Source organism: Equus asinus, chromosome 13 (assembly GCF_041296235.1).
Source record: "Equus asinus isolate D_3611 breed Donkey chromosome 13, EquAss-T2T_v2, whole genome shotgun sequence".
NCBI lineage: Eukaryota > Metazoa > Chordata > Mammalia > Perissodactyla > Equidae > Equus > Equus asinus.
This window is the reverse complement of record NC_091802.1, coordinates 17,690,994-17,709,029: the sequence shown is the minus strand read 5'-3', so window position 1 is coordinate 17,709,029 and position 18,036 is coordinate 17,690,994. Positions and strand designations below refer to the sequence as shown.

General features: G+C 41.9%; 1 protein-coding gene across 1 annotated transcript in view; it reads left to right on the top strand.

Moving 5' to 3' along the window:
• The first annotated feature begins 3,332 nt into the window (after positions 1 to 3,332).
• The window catches only part of VPS53 (VPS53 subunit of GARP complex), a 135,777-nt gene continuing 121,073 nt past the window's right edge, over positions 3,333 to 18,036 (top strand). The window contains exons 1-4 of the mRNA XM_014827001.3: positions 3,333 to 3,556; positions 4,058 to 4,138; positions 11,767 to 11,816; positions 13,335 to 13,401. Of these exons, the coding sequence (XP_014682487.1) occupies positions 3,470 to 3,556; positions 4,058 to 4,138; positions 11,767 to 11,816; positions 13,335 to 13,401 (285 nt within the window). The 5' untranslated portion in view covers positions 3,333 to 3,469. The remainder of the gene's footprint in view (positions 3,557 to 4,057; positions 4,139 to 11,766; positions 11,817 to 13,334; positions 13,402 to 18,036) is intronic.

Sequence of the window (18,036 nt, the reverse complement as noted above, 5' to 3'; positions counted from 1 at the left end):
CCCATCGCCAGTTAAAGGATAGGGGATCCAAGGGGTTTTTGTGTGTCTTTTTCAAGTATTAGAGACTGGATTTATGCCTCATTTGGTGAACTTTCAAGGTAGAAAATATGCTTTCTGGAATACTTTGCCATCAGCTGTACCCCATCCCACAGCATAAAAGGAAATTTTTTTTTAAAGCCCAGCTCATTTGTGAGACTATCACACGCTACTTATTTTCATATCCAAACTTCTCATATCTGTAAACTTCCATATTTTATTTCCTAAAATGCCATAATCTGTCTTTCCAGGCTTCTTCCTACTATTAAAGGTGCTTCTTTCCCTCTTTTGCTTATCATAAATAAATCAGTCTACCTTGTTATTACTTGATGCAGTTTTTTAACCTAGTGTCATCTCTGCTCTTTTATCTTCCTACATGTTTTGTATTGTGTAACTCTCTGAGACCCAAACTTATATTCATTACCAATGTCTTATCTGCAAAGAGGGAGAAAGGAAATGACGAAGTTGGGAGATTCAGAGTAGGGGAAGGTTTGGGTCACAGGGGAATACAGTTGAGAGCTGACAATGGATGCATAAACTGGACAGCATGAATTTGTACTAGAGATGGTCACCCTGGTTTCATGAGTCTCCATGACAATGCAGGCTGCTCAGAAGCAGAGAAAACAAAAAGGAGGGGACTAGGGCTGATGACAGGCATGGTAAAACTGGTCATGTCACTCCTCTGCTTACAATCCTTCCAAGGCTTCCCATCCTCAACATGACCTTCAAGAGCCTCCACCCTTTAGCACTGCCTGTTTCTCCAGCCTCTGCTCGTACCGTTCTCCCCTTGGCTTTTGAAGGCCCATCATTCTCGCCAATTCTCGTGGCTTTTGCATATACCTTTCCTTTTGTCTGTCATCCTCTATTCCCAGCCTGCACCCTTTGCTTCAGCTTAAAAATCTCTTCCTCAGAGAAGCCTCTCCTGACCCCCCAAATCCAACCAGAACACTCTATCACTAGTCTGTCAACATATTCTTTACTTGTCTTTCAATAGACCTATCACAATAACCCATTTATTTGCATGAATACTCTTTTCCTACACGGGAATAGCTCTGTGGAGGCAGACACCTGGTCTATTTTGTTGACTGCCTAAATTCCCATCACCTAGCCTAGTGCCTGTCGCCAGCAGGAAGAGCAGGAGTTGAATTTATTGAATGAGTGAATGAATGGCAGGAAGAGTTAGCTATGGGACCTTGGGCAAGTTTTTTTTTTTTTAATTACATCTCCATTTTCTCATCTGTTAAATGGAGATAATGATAGTAAGTAGCAACCTCAGAAGTGCCGTGTGGATTAAAAGAGACAACGTGTGCTTAGCATGGTGCCCGGGATATAGTAAAGGCTAGGAAATGTTATTATTATCGTCATTAAAAATAAGCCCTATGAACAATCAGAATGCTCATACATCACTGGTAGGAATGCAGAAATTATACAGCCACTTTGGAAAATGGTTTACCAGTTTCTTATAAAGTTAAACACAGACTTACCATACAACCCAGCAATCCCACTTCTAGATATTTACCCAAGTGAAATGAAAACTTATGTTCACACAAATACCTGCACATGAATGTTTATAGCGACTTTATTCATCATTGCCAAAAACCAGAAACAACCCAAATGTCCTTGAACCAGGGAATGGAGAAACAAATTGTGGTCTATCCATACAGTGGAACACCACTCAGCAAGAAGAGAGGAACCACAGCTATATGCAACAACATGGATGAAACACAAATGCATTATGCTAGGTGAAAGAAGCCAGACTCAAAAGGTGACATATTATATGATTCCATTTATATGACATTCTGGGAAAGTAAAACTATAGGGACAGAAGTCAGGTTAGTGGTTGGCAGGGAATGAGGTGGAGCATGAGGAAATTTGGGGGGGATGATGGAACTGTCCTAGGACTTGACTGTGATGGTAGTTACATGACTATATGCATTTATCAAAACTCATGGACTTATAAACTGCAAGGGTGAATTTTACCACAGGGAAATTATTTCTTAATGTAAAAATGAAAGAAAGTCCAAGACAGGTGGATATAATTACTTTTTGCTTTTAAAAAAAGGCATTTATATTTTCTGATCATAAAAGTACTACAGGCTAATTGTAGATATTTTGGGAAAATGTACAAAGAGTGTGCATTCCATCACCTGCAGAAAAGTACTGTTTCTGTGCTACCATTTTTATAGGCACAAAAGACACACTCACATAAACTTGGACCATGTTTTCCGAGATATATTAAGCACATTTTTTCCACGTCATTAAATAATTTTCAAAACCATGATTTTACGAGTCAGTAATATTCTATTGGATAGCCAAGTTATATTTTTAAGCTTTCCTTTATTGTTAGAAATAATATTGCTTCCATCTTTTCTTCACTACAAACAACTTTCATGAAATTTTTTTAAAAAGCTCCGTGGGGCCAGGGACTCTTCCATCTTGGAGCTTCAGTGTTTAACTGGTAAAACAACTCTTCCCTTGGCTGCAATTCTCTGTTTTAAGCGTCTGCAGGAAGAGTGTTCCACAGGGTGATCCGGCCTCCTTTGCGGCGCATAAGGGCTAGACACCCTAATATTACCTGTATTTCCAGCTTGCATTTGCATAGCGCGTTTTATATTTAACCCTCACCACATCCTTATAGGGTAAGCCCGGCAGATGGAGTCATTTGTTCAAGATCACACAGTCGTGGAACGGGACTTGGACTCCAGATAGCCAGCGTCTCAGAAAGGAAACATTTCCCCAGCGGCGGGCACTGCCTAATCTGGCTCTTCCCCCCACACACGCCCCCCACCCGAGGAGGAAGCTGCAGACACCCCCATAAAACTCTGCCCAGAGGCTTGGCACACGGGCAACTTTGACAAGTGGACGCTGTCCCATCCTACAAATTGTCCTTGGCAACATCGCCACTTACCAGCTGGGGTCATTTCTCCCCCGATGGCAGGGGGACACCTACTGCCACTGACCAAGGGGGCCCTGGGAGCTGAAGGATCGCCGGTTTCGCAGCCCGCGAGCGGGGCAGTCGGTGGGTCGCGACGCTGCCGGGGCTTACCCTCACTGAGGGGTCCTGCCGTGGCGGCCAGGCCCCCCTCAACACCAGGGCCCTCAGTGGGGGGCGCCTTCGGCGAGGGGAAGAGGGCCCCCACCGGCTTAAGGAGAGCTGAGGGCGACCGGGCGCCGCCGGACTACAGCGCCGCCGGGGGAGTCTCCCGAGACGTGACAGGAATGCCTCCTCCGGACGCCCAAAGGTCAGTCCTCCACTATCCCAGAGTGCCCCGGATCCCGGAAGTGCCTGGCTTCCCGGAAGTGCCCGGCTGGATGACAGAGCCGAGGCTTGCCTGAGCGGTGCATCGCGAGGGTTGGGGTTCTGGGACTTGGGTGACGGCTCGAGATCAGACTCGGGGTTGGGGTGGGCGTCGGAAGGGAGCTGGGCGGCGGGATGATGGAGGAGGAGGAACTGGAGTTCGTGGAGGAGCTGGAAGCCGTGTTGCAGCTCACTCCCGATGTGCAGCTAGCCATCGAGCAGGTGAGCGTTCCGCCCCCTGAGAGGAGGAGAGTGCGGAGGATGGGGTAGCTCTCGGCGGGGAACCTGGGGTGGGACGGGGAGGAAGCGATCTTTGGACTGAGAGTGGGGAGCTATGCACAGAAGAGAAAGGAAAGGCGTGGGAGGAGATTGTCGGAGGGAGATCTGTTATCAAGACTTCCTTAATACCACCATGTCATCAGCTGGTTTAATCTGCTAGTGCACAATGCCTGCTTATTTTCCCTTGTCTTTGGAACCTCGTTGATATGTGTGGAACTTTTCACTGTTGCACATTCTGTTAGTTGCACCAAGATGTTAAAATTACACATGTTGGTGAAAATTTAAGATTCACCTTAACAGATATTTTATTAAGCATCTGTTGTGTGTTAAGCTTTATAAAATGAGAAAAGATATGTTTTTTGCCATCCAGTAGGGAGGAAAGAAATAATGCATAAAACAAGACAGAAAGATGGCAGTTATTTTTAATCCCCTATCTTTATACAGGTATTTCCAAGTCAGGATCCTCTAGATCGAGCTGATTTCAATGCTGTGGAATATATCAATACCCTGTTCCCAACGGAGCAAGTAAGTATGGAGTTTACTTCATTTCAGTGGCTTCTGGCTCATCCAAAGTGTTATGATTGGTGCATTATACCAGATAATCTAAGGGGTCTTGATAAACAAGTGAGAGTTAAATTCATATCAAACTCTGTTGTAACCAATTGGAGGGAAATTTGCTAATACCAAATACTGTTGTTGTGTTAGAGTAGAATTCTTAATATAGGAAACATATTATTGGAAATTGTACCCTTAGGTTGTAAGAGTCCCCGCAAATTTTCCTTAATAAATTGGAATGTGGAAAGGATTTTTAAAATGTAATAGAGAAAAGTGGAAGTGATAAACCTGGAGTCGTAAAGCTACTTTCACTTCTATTTGACGATGTAAATTTTCAGACTTTATGTTTTGTTTTGTTGACTTATTTGCCTATACAGATGGGTTGTTCTTACAAAATGAGTTTTTGGGCATTTAGGTGAGAAGTAGACCAGAATTAGAAGCAGCAGAGTTGGGAGAAGGTCAACTAGAGTTCTGCTTGGTTTTTCATTTATTAATTCAGCAGACTTTCAGTGGGCGCCTGTCAGGTGTTGTCGGTCACTGTGCCAGGCGCTGGGGATACAGAGATGAATAAGACCCAGTCCATGCCCTAGAAGTGTACGTGATCAAGTGGGGAGAGGCACTGGTGAAGCTGTAAGAGAGGTATGTACCGATTCAGTGAGCAACAGAAGAATAGTTCTTCTTAGGAAAATCAAAACCTCAGAGAGGAGGCAGCCCTTCTGCGAAGTCTTAAAGGATTGCTTTATTCATTTAGTCAAACTCAGCAATCATTTATTAAGTGTCTGCTAAGTGCCAGGCGCTGTTTTAGAAACTGTGGAGAAAAGGTAAACGTAACAGGCAAGTTTCTGGTCTCATGGAGTCTAGTGTGGGAAGAGAACAATAAACAGATCAACACGTAATTAAACAAGAAGTTATCAAGTACGGTTGATGCTATGATAAGAAGCCAGTGCAGTGATAGAGCATAACAGCATGGGGGGGGGGGGTGCCTTCAGATGGGTGGTCAGACAGGGTCTCTCTGAGGTGCTTACCTTTATGCCGAGACCTGACACCCGTGAAGGAGCCAGGCTGTGGCAATCTGGCAAAACACTGTTCTAGGCAGAGTGAACCGCTAGGTAAATCTTCCAGGATGACAGGGGAAAGAAGGTCATTGTAAACACAGAACAAAGACTCAGAGATGGGAAACCCAGAGTGTGCCCAAGGAGCACAGCCTCGTAGGAGATGAGGCTGAAGGGGTAGACAGAGCAAGGGTCCTGAAGGAACTGCATCCTCCGGGCTGTGGTCTCCGATTTTTTGGATACCGCGTGGCCCTCAGTGAAATATTTTCCACAGAACTAGTTTTCACTGGGCTAAATCTTAAGCCTGTACCCCCAAAATATTGTGTACATATCCTAGTACCAGTCTTGAATAAACTAGGTTTTAGGAGTGTTTGCTGTATAAATAAAGAATAAAAATAGAGGTTTTAATATTTCCTTCTCACACTCTAACGTGCAAACCCCTTGAGGATTCACCCACCCTACCCTGGAGGCTGCGCCTCTAGGCAGTGGGTGTTCATTGAAGGACTTTTGACAGGGTAATGACTGGATCAGATTCACCTTTTAAAAATTCCACCTGGCAGCAATGTGGAGGAGGAACTGGGGGAGGCAGAACTCGGGGCAGAAAGACCAGTCAGCAGACTACTGTGATGGCTCACTTCACAGGGATGATGGGAGTCTGACTGCCGACTGGGATGGAGAACAAGATCTAAGAGCTATTTAGGAGACAGAAGTCACAGAATTTGGTGGTTGAAGGGATGTGGAATCTAAAATTCACTCATTTACTCAACAAAAAACACCTCCTCTGCCCAGCTCTGTAAGAAATGTGGGGTGAGAGGGGTGAACAAGACAGATATGGTCCTTGCCAACACAGAGCTTCCAGTCTACCTTAATAGTTCATAATTACTCCATTAACAGATTCTAAGCAAATTAGTATGACTTTCCAATGACTTTTTGTATAATTCTTAATTATTGTTACTTGCTCTCAAAAGAGCCCTAACTTCTACTACAACTGTAATAATAATTAACATTTATTGGCTGCTTACTATGCACCAGGCACCATTCTAAACACTTAACAATGATAAATTCTCCGCTTTGTTAACATGCTTGTTTTATGATGAGAATAATGAGGCACAGAGAGTTAAGAATGCTCCGCTTAAGTGTGGTAGCATTGCTTGAAGGAAGCAGGCTAAGCAGTGTGAAAGCAGAGCCCACAGGACCTTACTCAGTCTGAGGGATCCACAAAGGCTTCCCTGAGGATGTAGGCTGCGCATTGTAGGCTGAAGGAAGGATTTTGAGCTTTGATGTCTAGCCTGGCGGACTGGGTGGGTGTTGACACCTTTACCCTATATTGGGAGTAAGGAGGAAGGGCAGATTTCAGTGGTAAGTAAGTAGGGTAGGGGTCAGGTGTAAAGGTGAGCTCAGTTTTGAACATATTTGGGCCATCCAAGTGGAAATATGTAGCTAGAAATTTGAGTCTGTAGCTCATAATCTCCACAATTTTTAATATTTTGGCCTATATCCTTCCAGACTTTTTCTAATGGGCATGTTAATTTTTAAATAAAGTTGGAAAAAATGGTATCGTACTGTGTGATTGTCTTTTCTGAGATTTCATAGCCTTTAGAGCTCATCATTTTCTATTCTATGAAAGAGGAAGTCTAGGAATTAGCTGGAGATAGAAATTTGGGGACAACTGGTATAAAGATAGCAGTTTTAGCCATGAAAATATTTCATTTACCCCACCCTATCAAGAATGCTTACTCTCCAAAACAGAAATAAGTGTTAGATTTGAAAATTATGTGGGATACCACCAGGTTCTCACCTCTTCCTGATACGTTTTTGTATGTATTTGTTTTTAAACTACTAAAGGGAGCACAAACATTTGTTGTCCCACAGCTTGAGGTCTGTGTCTTGTCTAATTATGCCCCCCCGTACATGATAATGTGTAGTGAAGTTTCTTAGGTAACTCAGAAAAGTTAGGACCCAGGGTTACCTTTATTTCCCCAATCCCAGATTTACACATAGCAGTTCATCTTTCAACCCAGATTCTCATGGACCCTAATGAAAAGGTAATAGAAAGTAGTGGCATGGTTTATAATTTTTTTTTTTTTTTTTTTGAGCAAGATTAGCCCTGAGCTAACATCTGCCAATCCTCCTCTTTTTTCTGAGGAAGAGGAAGACTGGCCCTGAGCTAACATCCATGCCCATCTTCCTCTACTTTTACATGTGGGATGCCTACCACAGCATGGCTTGCCACCCAGTGCCATGTCCGCACCTGGGATCCGAACCAGTGAACCCCGGGCCGCCAAAGTGGAATGTACACACTTAACCTCTGCGCCACCGGGCTGGCCCTGATTTATAATTTCTTTTACCTGTTGCTAGATCTTGGGCAAAACCCATCTTTATACCTTATGGACCTGCAGTAAATACTTGTGAATTATGAGTTTAGACTAAAGTATAGTAGATGTCTGTATGTCAAGAACAAAATTAGTGTCACTCTAAGGAGGAGGGTGTGTATGTGTTTCTGTTGAGTGGCAACTACTTGCAGTGCATGTCGTTGCCTGGAGGCAGGAGTGTGGACTGGAACAGATACCCAGATGTTTCTATCTCACCAGATCCAGGTGGGAGGAGCTCAGGTCTGTATTTAACAGGGCTTCCTGGGTGGTTCTGAAGAGTAGCCAGGTTTGGTAACAATGATCTAGAAAACCTTTCTTGTCTCCCTGTAGGCAACTGAAGATAATCATTTGTCATGTTTTCCATTAGAGGTTTGATTAGGGGAAACTGGATAAAATTTATAAAAAATGAATATAATTAAGAAGTTTGAAAAAAGAATCGTATGAAACTATTTATAAAGAATTTTTAATGACCTCCAAAATGCTCTGGATCTATGTTGTCAAGTGAAAATAAATTAAATGTCAAGTTTAATTTTTTAAAAAACCTATGTATTTGTGTAGAATGAACAGTAGAAGGTGATATACCAAAATGCTAATGGTGATTATACTCTGCTGGAGGTGCGAGTAATTTTATGTATTTTCTGTAATCAGCAAGAGTTGCCAATAGAAGCAGGAAATATGGGGCCGGCCCCATGGCTGAGTGGTTAATCTCATGCTCCCCTTGGCCCGCCCAGGGTTTCGCCAGTTCAGATCCTGGGCATGCACCTAGCATCCCTCATCAAGCCATGCCGAGGGGGGGTCCCACATAGCACAACTAGAAGGACCCACACCTAAAAATATACAACTATGTACCGGGGGGATTTGGGGAGAAGTAGAAGATGACAAAAGAAAAAAAAAGATTGGCAACAGATGTTAGCTCAGGTGCCAGTCTTAACAAAAAAACAATCAGGAAATACTTTTCAATAATTAAAACATTTTTAAATGGTAGAATTAAAACTGTACAACCACATTACAGCTAAACGAGGTGAGTGGTTCAGAAAGAGAAGCAGTATCACTTCCATCTAGGGCAGCCCATCTAGATTCCTGTGGAGCGTTTTCCCAACTCCAAGAGAGGCCCTCAACCCCAGGGTCAGGGAATGACTGCATAGCGAGGCACTGAACTGATAGCAGGGAGTGTGTCGTATCCCTGAGGTGTGTTGGGGTGGAGAAAAATAAGGTCAAGAACCATCGCATTAGAGGCAGCATGGTACGGCAGGAAAGAGCAGAGACCCAGGAGTCAGACAGACCCCGACCAAATCCAGCTGTGCTGAATGTTATATCCACGACCTTGGGCAAAGCATTTCTCCTTCCAGAGCCTATTTCTCCTTCTTGACACTGAAGAGGAAAATTGCCTAGTATGGTTGAGAGGATCAGGGGACTTAATTTCTATAAAATGTCTAGAAGGGTATTGCATATCAGATCCACATTAAACGCCAGCACCTTCCGTTTTGCTTCCTCGAGAAAATCCGGAAGATAAAGGAAAAGTGGTGACCGTGGGTCCACCTAAGATGCAATCAAGCATTATAATTTTAGGATAGTTCTTCCTGGTCTTTTAATAGCTATATTCTTGGGGTACTTGATATTTTTAAGTGTTTTCCCCTTGTCAGCATAGTATCATAAGCAATCTGAGCCTCTCAAGTGGTGGCATAAAAGACCATCGACTAAATGTGGCCTCATTTATTTAACTTTTCTATTGATGGCCATTTAGGTTGTTCCCAAGTTTTTGCTCTTTTAAATGCAGTTGAACATCTGAAGGCGTACGTATTTTGCATTATTCTTCTTAGAAAAATTGTTATGACTTAAGCAAGACCTTCATGTCTAAGGAGTATTAAATTTAAGAAATGGTTACTGTACTACCAAAAATCAATGTTTATTGATGTGGAATGACCTCCAAGTTACATTGTTAAGTGAAAATAGCATGATGCAGGATGATGTGCATTATGTAAAGAACGGGCTGTAAGTTATGGGTGTGCTTTAAATACACAGACCGTCTCTGAGAAGATACAAAAGAAACTGGCTCAGAGCCGTTGCCTCTGGGGGCAGAACTGGGGGTGGGGGGGACAGGCAGGACAGGGAGAGGGGAAGCGTTACTTTTCACTATTTACCCTCTTTTCCTATTTGAATTTTTGATCATTTAGTGCTTTACCAATTTTAGGTAGATTACAACTTTTAATTTTTAAATTTTGATATAATTCCCATTTTCAGAAAAGATGCCAGAATAGTACAAAGAATTCATGCCACTCCACCCAGATTCCTCAAATATTAACATTTTTCGAACAGTTTTTTTTAATACCAAAAAAATGTTTTTTAAAAAGAGATGGGTTCCGGCAGAGAGAGGCAAGGCAGAAACTGTTACGCCCATTTTGCATCTGAGGAAATAGAAACTCCGAGAGGTGAAACAGCTTGCCCTGTAGACATGCAGCAGGTTTGTGGTGGCAGAGTTGTGCCAAACCCAGGTCCTCTGACAACTCAGCTCCTCTTACCACAGTGGGGCTTCACACTCAGTCCTGTTTTGAAGTGACAGACTTGACAGTGGATTCCTCATTTAAAATAACTTCTCTTTTCTGAGATTCATCTTTACCTCAGTCTGTTCTTGGATTTCGGAAAATTCTGAGTAACGTTGGCTTTGTCAGAGCAGTAGGTGAGATATGAATGGCCCAGCCTGACATCTCAAACACTGTGCTCTGATTCTCTTACCAGACCTGCTCCTGGCAGGCTCCTGGCCGCCTCCTGCCAGCGCAGGTTGCCAGTAGCAATTTATAAGCACAATTCCTGCATAATCCCCAGTTGCTTCTGGGGTAAAATATCTGTTGAGAGAGAGGGGAAGAGGACTTAGAAAATTCTATTTTGAAAATTTAAGATGGTTCTATAAAATTGTACCATCTCTATTCCATTAGGGGGCACCATTTCCTCACATTTTCTGCTCCAAGAGATTGGAAATAGTCCATTTGTTTTTATTGTCATTGTCTTAAAAATAGAAATAACTTTATTACGATTACAATAGTAATGCATGGTCAATATAGAGCAATTATAAAATACTCATAGGCCGAAAGAAGAAACACTCAAAATCTCTCCTTCTCATAGATTACAAGTACGCTACTGATTTCATAGATTACAGCTACTAGTCCGTATAGATAACAACTACTAGTGTTTATCCTTCCAAACTTTTTTCTGGTGGACCTATACACTGAGAAAAAAATAGATTTATTTATTTATTGAAGTGTAACATAAAGTGAAAGAATACCCAAATATTAAATATACAACTTGATGAATTTTCACAAAATGAAAACAGCCATGTAACTGCCACCCAGACCAAAAAATAAAATATTAAAAAAAAAATCTTCAGATGGCACCTTCTTGCCTCCTCACGGTCACTACCTCCTTCAAAGATAACCACTATCCTGGCTTCTAACACTGGTTTCACTCATTTTTGAAGTAGGTAAATGAAACGGTACAGTATATACTCCTGTGTGTGGCTTTTTTTGTGCAACATTATGTTAGTAAGATTTATCCATGTTGTTGCGTGTTGTCGTCGTTCATTCATTTTCATTGCTGTGTTTTGTTGTATGACTTTGTCACTATCCTTTATGTCAGGGGTCAGCAACCTTTGTGTAAAGGGCTAGATAGTAAATATTTTAGGTTTTGTCACCCATTCAGTCTCTGTTGCAGTTATTCAACTCTGGCTTTGTAGCTCAAAGACAGCTGTAGATAATGGCTGTGTTCCAATAAAGTTTTATTTACGAAGCATAGATGCCAGGCTGGAGTTTGCAGTAGTTGCCAACTACTGCTATACTTTTTTTAAAAAGTAAAAATTGTGAGGCTGGCCCCCTAGCCTAGTTGTTAAGTTCAGTGTGCTCCGCTTTGGTGGCCCGGGTTTGGTTCCTGGCGCAGACGTCCACCACTCATTGGCAGCCACTTCTGCAGTGGTGACCCACATGCAAAATAGAGGAAGATTGGCACAGATGTTAGCTCGGGGAATCTTGCTCAGCAAAAAAAAAAAGTAAAAATTGTATCATACTGTATGATTAAATTTTTTGAGATGTCATAAATAGCCGTTGTATATGGCTCATCGTTTCCCTGTAAAAGAGGAATTCCAGGAAGTGAAATAATAGCTGCTACTTTTCCTTCTTTATTATAGTCTTTGGCAAACATAGATGAAGTCGTGAACAAAATTAGACTGAAAATAAGGTAAGTAACACTGTATGATTATTAATAATTAATGAAAATTATATTGTTAATTTAGTTAATCACATTCTGGATCTCACTTGTCTGTGAGAGCACTGAAATCTCAAGTTTGCTGTAGATGGTAATTTTTAAAAAAATAATTCTTTTTTCCGAGTTTCCATATGAGCCTTGTGGCAAAGAATTTGAATCTTTGATCAGTTTTATGGAATTTCAGTCCAGTTCAATTATTTATAAAAAAGGAAGGAAGCTGTAACAGGCCGTTTGAAACAGTTGATTATAAAAGGAGACAAAAACATTTCTACAATATTTTTAATGTTTTTATTTCTCTAGCAGATTTGCCCTTTGTATTCCCAAGGCTTAGCTATGAAGATGGGCTTATATGTGTCTCCCTGAGCCACATATCAGCTAACAGTGTGGTCAGATCTGCTGGTTGGCATGGGTGCTGGCCCAGGATTAAACATTGTAATTCATCTAGGATGCGATTGTCTAGGGTGGTCATCGAGTGTCCTTCCTGCCCAGTAGCCTTGTTCTCTTTTATCCGTGTCTGAATTTCCAGTTTTGACATTTGGTAGATACTTGGTCAATGTTTGTTCATTATAATTCTTGTTATAACGGTTGCTGTCATTACGTTAAATATAGGGTTTTTTTAATGATGAGGAGAAGGCTTCATTTTGAATCCAAGAGATGATTTTTTTCCCCTTACAACCTTTGGGTTTTTCAGTGAAGAACTCTGCCATTAATATTTTATTGAGTTGGGTGCCTTAGGGAGTGCACAGAAGCCTGCTTATTATTTTGATGGACGTTAGCTATAACAATGCTAATGGAGACTGCTAAGTTGTCCAGGGTTTGCACAGGAAATGGAAATTCCCTGATGATCCAAAAATCGCTTGCGAGCCAGTTGTTTTCTGCCTTCTCCCACCATACCTCTAAGGGATTCTTCAAGTGAAAAATGAAATTGACTGATAGGAATTTCTGTGGTCGAGGTGCCATTGAATGGCCCCTGTTGAGCTTCAGGGGAAAAAGGAACTAGAGGCCACAGAGCTGTGTCCTACCCAGATTGCATTCTCAGGGCCCAGAGGGCAAAGCACTGATTTCATCTATGACTCTGGCCCTTTGTCCCTTTTAAGGTTCCTGAGGAAGTTCCTGAGGAACGATTTTGTGTGTGGTAATTTGAGTTCCCTGGCTTGTTCCCATAAAGTTTCAGCAACTTTACTAGTTGCTCCATGAAAATACTAAAAGTTATATTGGTCCTTTAGGGCAGCTCTGAATATTAAGTGAAAATAGCCTTTTTTAAAAACAAAGACGACTCGTCAGTCTACGCTGGACTTGGCTTCTGCCCTACTGTGGCTGCTGCACTGGGGTCCAAGGCCTCAGGCTTCTCTATAGCCTTCCAACTTGGTTGGTTTTCTGGATAAGGAGGTGCAATTTGCAGAAGTTGATGCATAAGTTACTTTTTTCTCCTTTGGTTAACCTAGAATAGAGATTATTTTAATGATTTATATCCTTTAACTTTTTGGCTAGGAGACTGGATGACAATATTCGAACTGTTGTAAGAGGTCAAACAAACGTGGGGCAGGATGGCAGGCAGGTAAGTAACTTATCCCTCCGTGTTAATTATACTCCCCTGACTTCTTCCAGATCCAACAACCAAGTGACCAAAATGTGGATCTCCCTCCTTGCAGAGCACTTTCTCATTGATCTCCCCCATACACAGCAGGAAACGTGCAGGACTTGTCCCACTAATAGTGGGGGTAGGCTGCCCAGAGCAGCCAGGAACTCTCACTCGGTGTCCCTTGGACTAGAAGCATGTATTGTGGCCCAGCTCACCCAGGACCTGGGGCTTGCAAGCTGAAATGAGAAAACTAGTCTCCTTGTCTTTCTCTTTAGTGTCAGATGCCCCTTGTGCCTTCCTTTATTTTGTGTACTATGGCTAAATAAGATTACTGCTTTCATTTATCAGCTGAGTTGTTGGAATTTTGATATTACTTTTGTTGCTGCAAAAGATAGGAGTAACCTGTGCATCAAAAGACAGTATCAGGGGGTGGCCCCGTGGCCGAGTGGTTAAGTTCGTGCGCTCCGCTGCAGGCGGCCCAGTGTTTCAACGGTTCGAATCCTGGGCGCGGACATGGCACTGCTCGTCAGACCACGCTGAGGCAGCGTCCCACATGCCACAACTAGAGGAACCCACAACGAAGAATACACAACTATGTACCGGGGGGCTTTGGGGAGAAAAAGGAAAAAATAAAATCTTTAAAAAAAAAAAAAAAAAAAAGACAGTATCAGGGGCTGGCCCCGTGGCCGAGTGGTTAAGTTCGTGCGCTCCGCTGCAGGCGGCCCGGTCTTTCGTTGGTTTGAATCCTGGGTGCGGACATGGCACTGCTCACCAAACCACGCTGAGGCAGCATCCCACGTGCCACAACTAGAAGGACCCACAACGAAGAGTATACAACTATGTACTGGGGAGCTTTAGGGGGAAAAGGAAAAAAATAAAATCTTGAAAAAAAAACCAGACAGTATCAGGGGCCAGCCCCATGGCTGAGTGGTTGGGTTCGCACGCTCCGCTTCAGTGGCCCAGGGTTTTGCTGATTCAAATCCTGGGCGTGGACATGGCACCACTTGTCAGGCCATGCTGAGGTGGCGTCCCACATGCCACAACTAGAAGGACCCACAGCTAAAATATGCAACTATGTACTGGGGGGATTTAGGGAGAAAAAGCAGAAAAAAAAAAAAAAAGAAGATTGGCAACAGTTGTTAGCTAAGGTGCCAATCTTTAAAAAAAAAAAAGTATCAACAGAGTAAAAAGGCGGCCTACAGAGTGGGAGGAGATATTTGCAAATCATACATCTGAGAAGGGATTAATATCCAGAATATATAGAGAACTCCTAAAATTCAACAACAAAAAAGTAAATAACCCGATTCAAAAATGGGCAAAGGACTTAAAGAGACATTTCTCCAAAGAAGATATATGAATGACCAAAATGCACATGAAAAGATGCTCACCATTGCTAATCGTTAGGGAAATGCAAATCGAAACTACAGTGAGGTACCACCTCAGGCCCCTTAGGATGGCTACTATCAACAAAACAGAAAACAGCAAGTGTTGGCGAGGATGTGACGAAATTGAAACACTTATGCACTGCTGGTGGGCGTGTAGAATGGTACAGGCGCTGTGTAAAATAGTATGGTGGTTCCTCAAAAAATTAAGAATGGAATTGTTATATGATCCAGCAATTCCACTTCTGGGTATATATCCAAAAGAATTGGAAGCAGGCTCTTGGAGAGATATTTGTACATCCAAGTTCATAGCAGTGTTATTCACAGTAGCTAAAATGTGGAAGCAACCCAGGTGTCCATCAACAGATGAATGGATAAGCAAAATGTGATATATACGTACAATGGAATATTACTCAGCCTGTATGCTACAACGTATGTACTTTATGCTCAGCATATGCAACAACGTGGATGAACCTTGAGGACGTTATGCTAGATGAAATAAGCCAGTCACAAAAAGATGAATAGTGTATGATTCCACTTACGTGAGGTACTTAGAGTAGTAAAAATCACAAAGATGGAAAATATAATGGTAGTAGCCAGGGACTGAGGGAGAATGAGGAGTTATTGTTTAACGGGTATAGAGTTTCAGTTTTATAAGATGAAAAGAATTATGGGGATGCACAGTAATGATGGTTGCATGACGGTGTCAATGTATATAATACCATGGAACTATACAGTTAAAAATGGTTAAGATAGCAAACTTTATGTTATGTGTATTTTACCACAATAAATTTTTTTAAAATCAAGATGGAAATAAAGTTCATATATTGCAAAAAAAAAGATGGTAGTGACCTAACATAGCTGCAATTCCTCATACCTAGTTCTGTCTACAAACAGATAACTAGATTCATTTCAAAATTTTATGGTTCTTTTTGGATCCAGCTAAGGAGGGCTGTTGAAAAGGAATGAAGGGAAAAAGAATTGTGTGGGGAGGTGGTATTCTTCAATGATTGAAGGGCCAGATGTTATCTATTAACCATTTTCCTTTTCATTTGGATTCTGTTCTTCTGTTTAGGCATCATATTTCAGAAATTGCTATCATAACAGAAATGCTGAGCATGCCTTTTCTAGTATTTCTCTCATGCGTGTCTGGTCCTTTCTTTTCAATACTAATTCACTTAGGCTGGGTATGCTCCTTTGTAATAGCTTCAGTTCCGTTATTTGTCCTGTTTGGTATTTTTTAGTACAACTCATTTTTTAAAATGTTCATGATGCTACCCAGATTATTTTTAGGTGGGAGGTGTAACCCTCTGTAGAAATTTCCTGATCTCTCATATTCCTGTTTCTGCTGTTAGTAGCTCACAGGTGTTATGAGTCCCTTTCTTTTTCTTTTACATTTTTGGTTTTATCCATTTCTCTATTTTTCACTACATTTTATGACTACCTTTCTTTTCCTCTTAATCATCTTCTGTTGGCCTATTTGTAAGTAGTCTGTCTTCTTCCTTATTGTCATCATCAGTATTTGTGTATAGACATATCAGTTTCCCTAAACTGATCCTATTTCCTAGTCTTTTCATGGTTCTTAGTCCTTATTGCTTTGTTTTTGTCTGTTTAGGTTTCTCCCACGAAGTATCACTTCTCTGGCAGGCGAGGCCCATGTAAACGGGGCCCTTAGAGGTAATAAAGAGTATCAGGGTAGCCTGCAAACGCTCCAGCCTCGCTCTGCTCTTTAACTTTCCTACTATGTGTCTGCTCATGTCATCCCTTTTCAGAAACCTCAGTGGCCTCTATCTACCGGATTAAATCTAAGTTGCTGTTGCTTGGCATTCTAGGCCTCCATCTCTCTTTCCGGTTTTGTCTCCTGCTGTGACTCATGTGAAGACGCAGTGCTCTGCGGGCATCCCCTGTGCTTTCTGGGCCTGTGCTGATGCGCTTCTTTTTGCCTGCAGTGCGCTCTCTACTCTTTTTCTTCCAGTAGCTTTAATTCAAAATCTTACCCATCTAAGGCCTAGCTCAAATACCACTTCTTTCATGAAATTTTCTGTTTAGCCCATCTGGATATCCAAAAGGAAGCAGAATTTTAGAACTAGAAGGACTTGGAACTCGTCTGGTCCACTCCTCTCATTTTACAGATGAGAAAATTGATCCCAGCATCCCTCAATTAGATGTATATCCTTTCTGCCCACAAACTCCTACAGCTGTGTGCTTGTACTTTTCATCTGGCTTTTGTGTGGCTTTCTTTGATTTACTAGTAAACACATCTTGTCCCGTTGACTAGTTTTTAAGCTCCTCGAGGCAAGAACTGTATCTTCCTCATCTTTGTGTTTCTTGGAACACATAGTCCACGTGTAATAACATTTTATTCACCTATTGAATATTTGGTCTTTGTGAGATTATTTCTCGATTGTGAATGACCAAAAGCCCTTTAGCATGAAAACATCATTTCTATCAGTGTGTGTGTTCCTTTAAAGTTGTTCAAAGCTTGATTTGTGTATGACTAGTCCCAACTTACTACTATTTGGAATAACACTACTGTTTAGTGTGATGCAGCCTATATTTAGAATGGCTCACTAGAAACCTTAAAATGCTTATGAAGAGGGTCTCAGGTATTTAAAATTCCAAGAATGTGAAAATAAAGTGAATGATTCATCAGGACCTTTTGTTGGATCATGCTATGTAGGTATATATCTTCTAGTTATTTACGTTTTTACCTCTGGTCACAAACTGCAGTATGGGAGGGTTAGGCCCAGAATTAGACAGCCTACAGGAATGTCGGCCTTCCCCACCTTCATGTATTAATAGGTTACAGGTTGCTGCAGCAGAGCGGTTCATATTTCAGAGAGCAAGACCACACTTTCAAGAATGTTTAGATAGCATTTCAATCTGTGATGGAATTTTGTATTCGTCTCCTTAGAATCCAGACAGAAAGGAAGCCCAGAAGAAATAATTGCTTTTCCTGTCATCCCCTCCATCTGTCTTTTCCAACAGTTTGTAATGCAAGCTGAAGTAGAGACTTTTTTTTTCCAGGGAGCTTTTGAGTCCTATCCTTGTCAACTCCTAGGAGTGAAAGCCTTGCTGTCCAGCCCCAGCTGGCCGGTGGTTTGCTGAAAAGAAACTATTTGACTGGCACAGGCTTGGAAGAATTATGGATGTTCCAAAATATTGAGTTTTATAGGTCAAGAGGCCCCAGGTTCCCCACTTCCCTGGAACGGAGGAAAAGTTTGCTTTC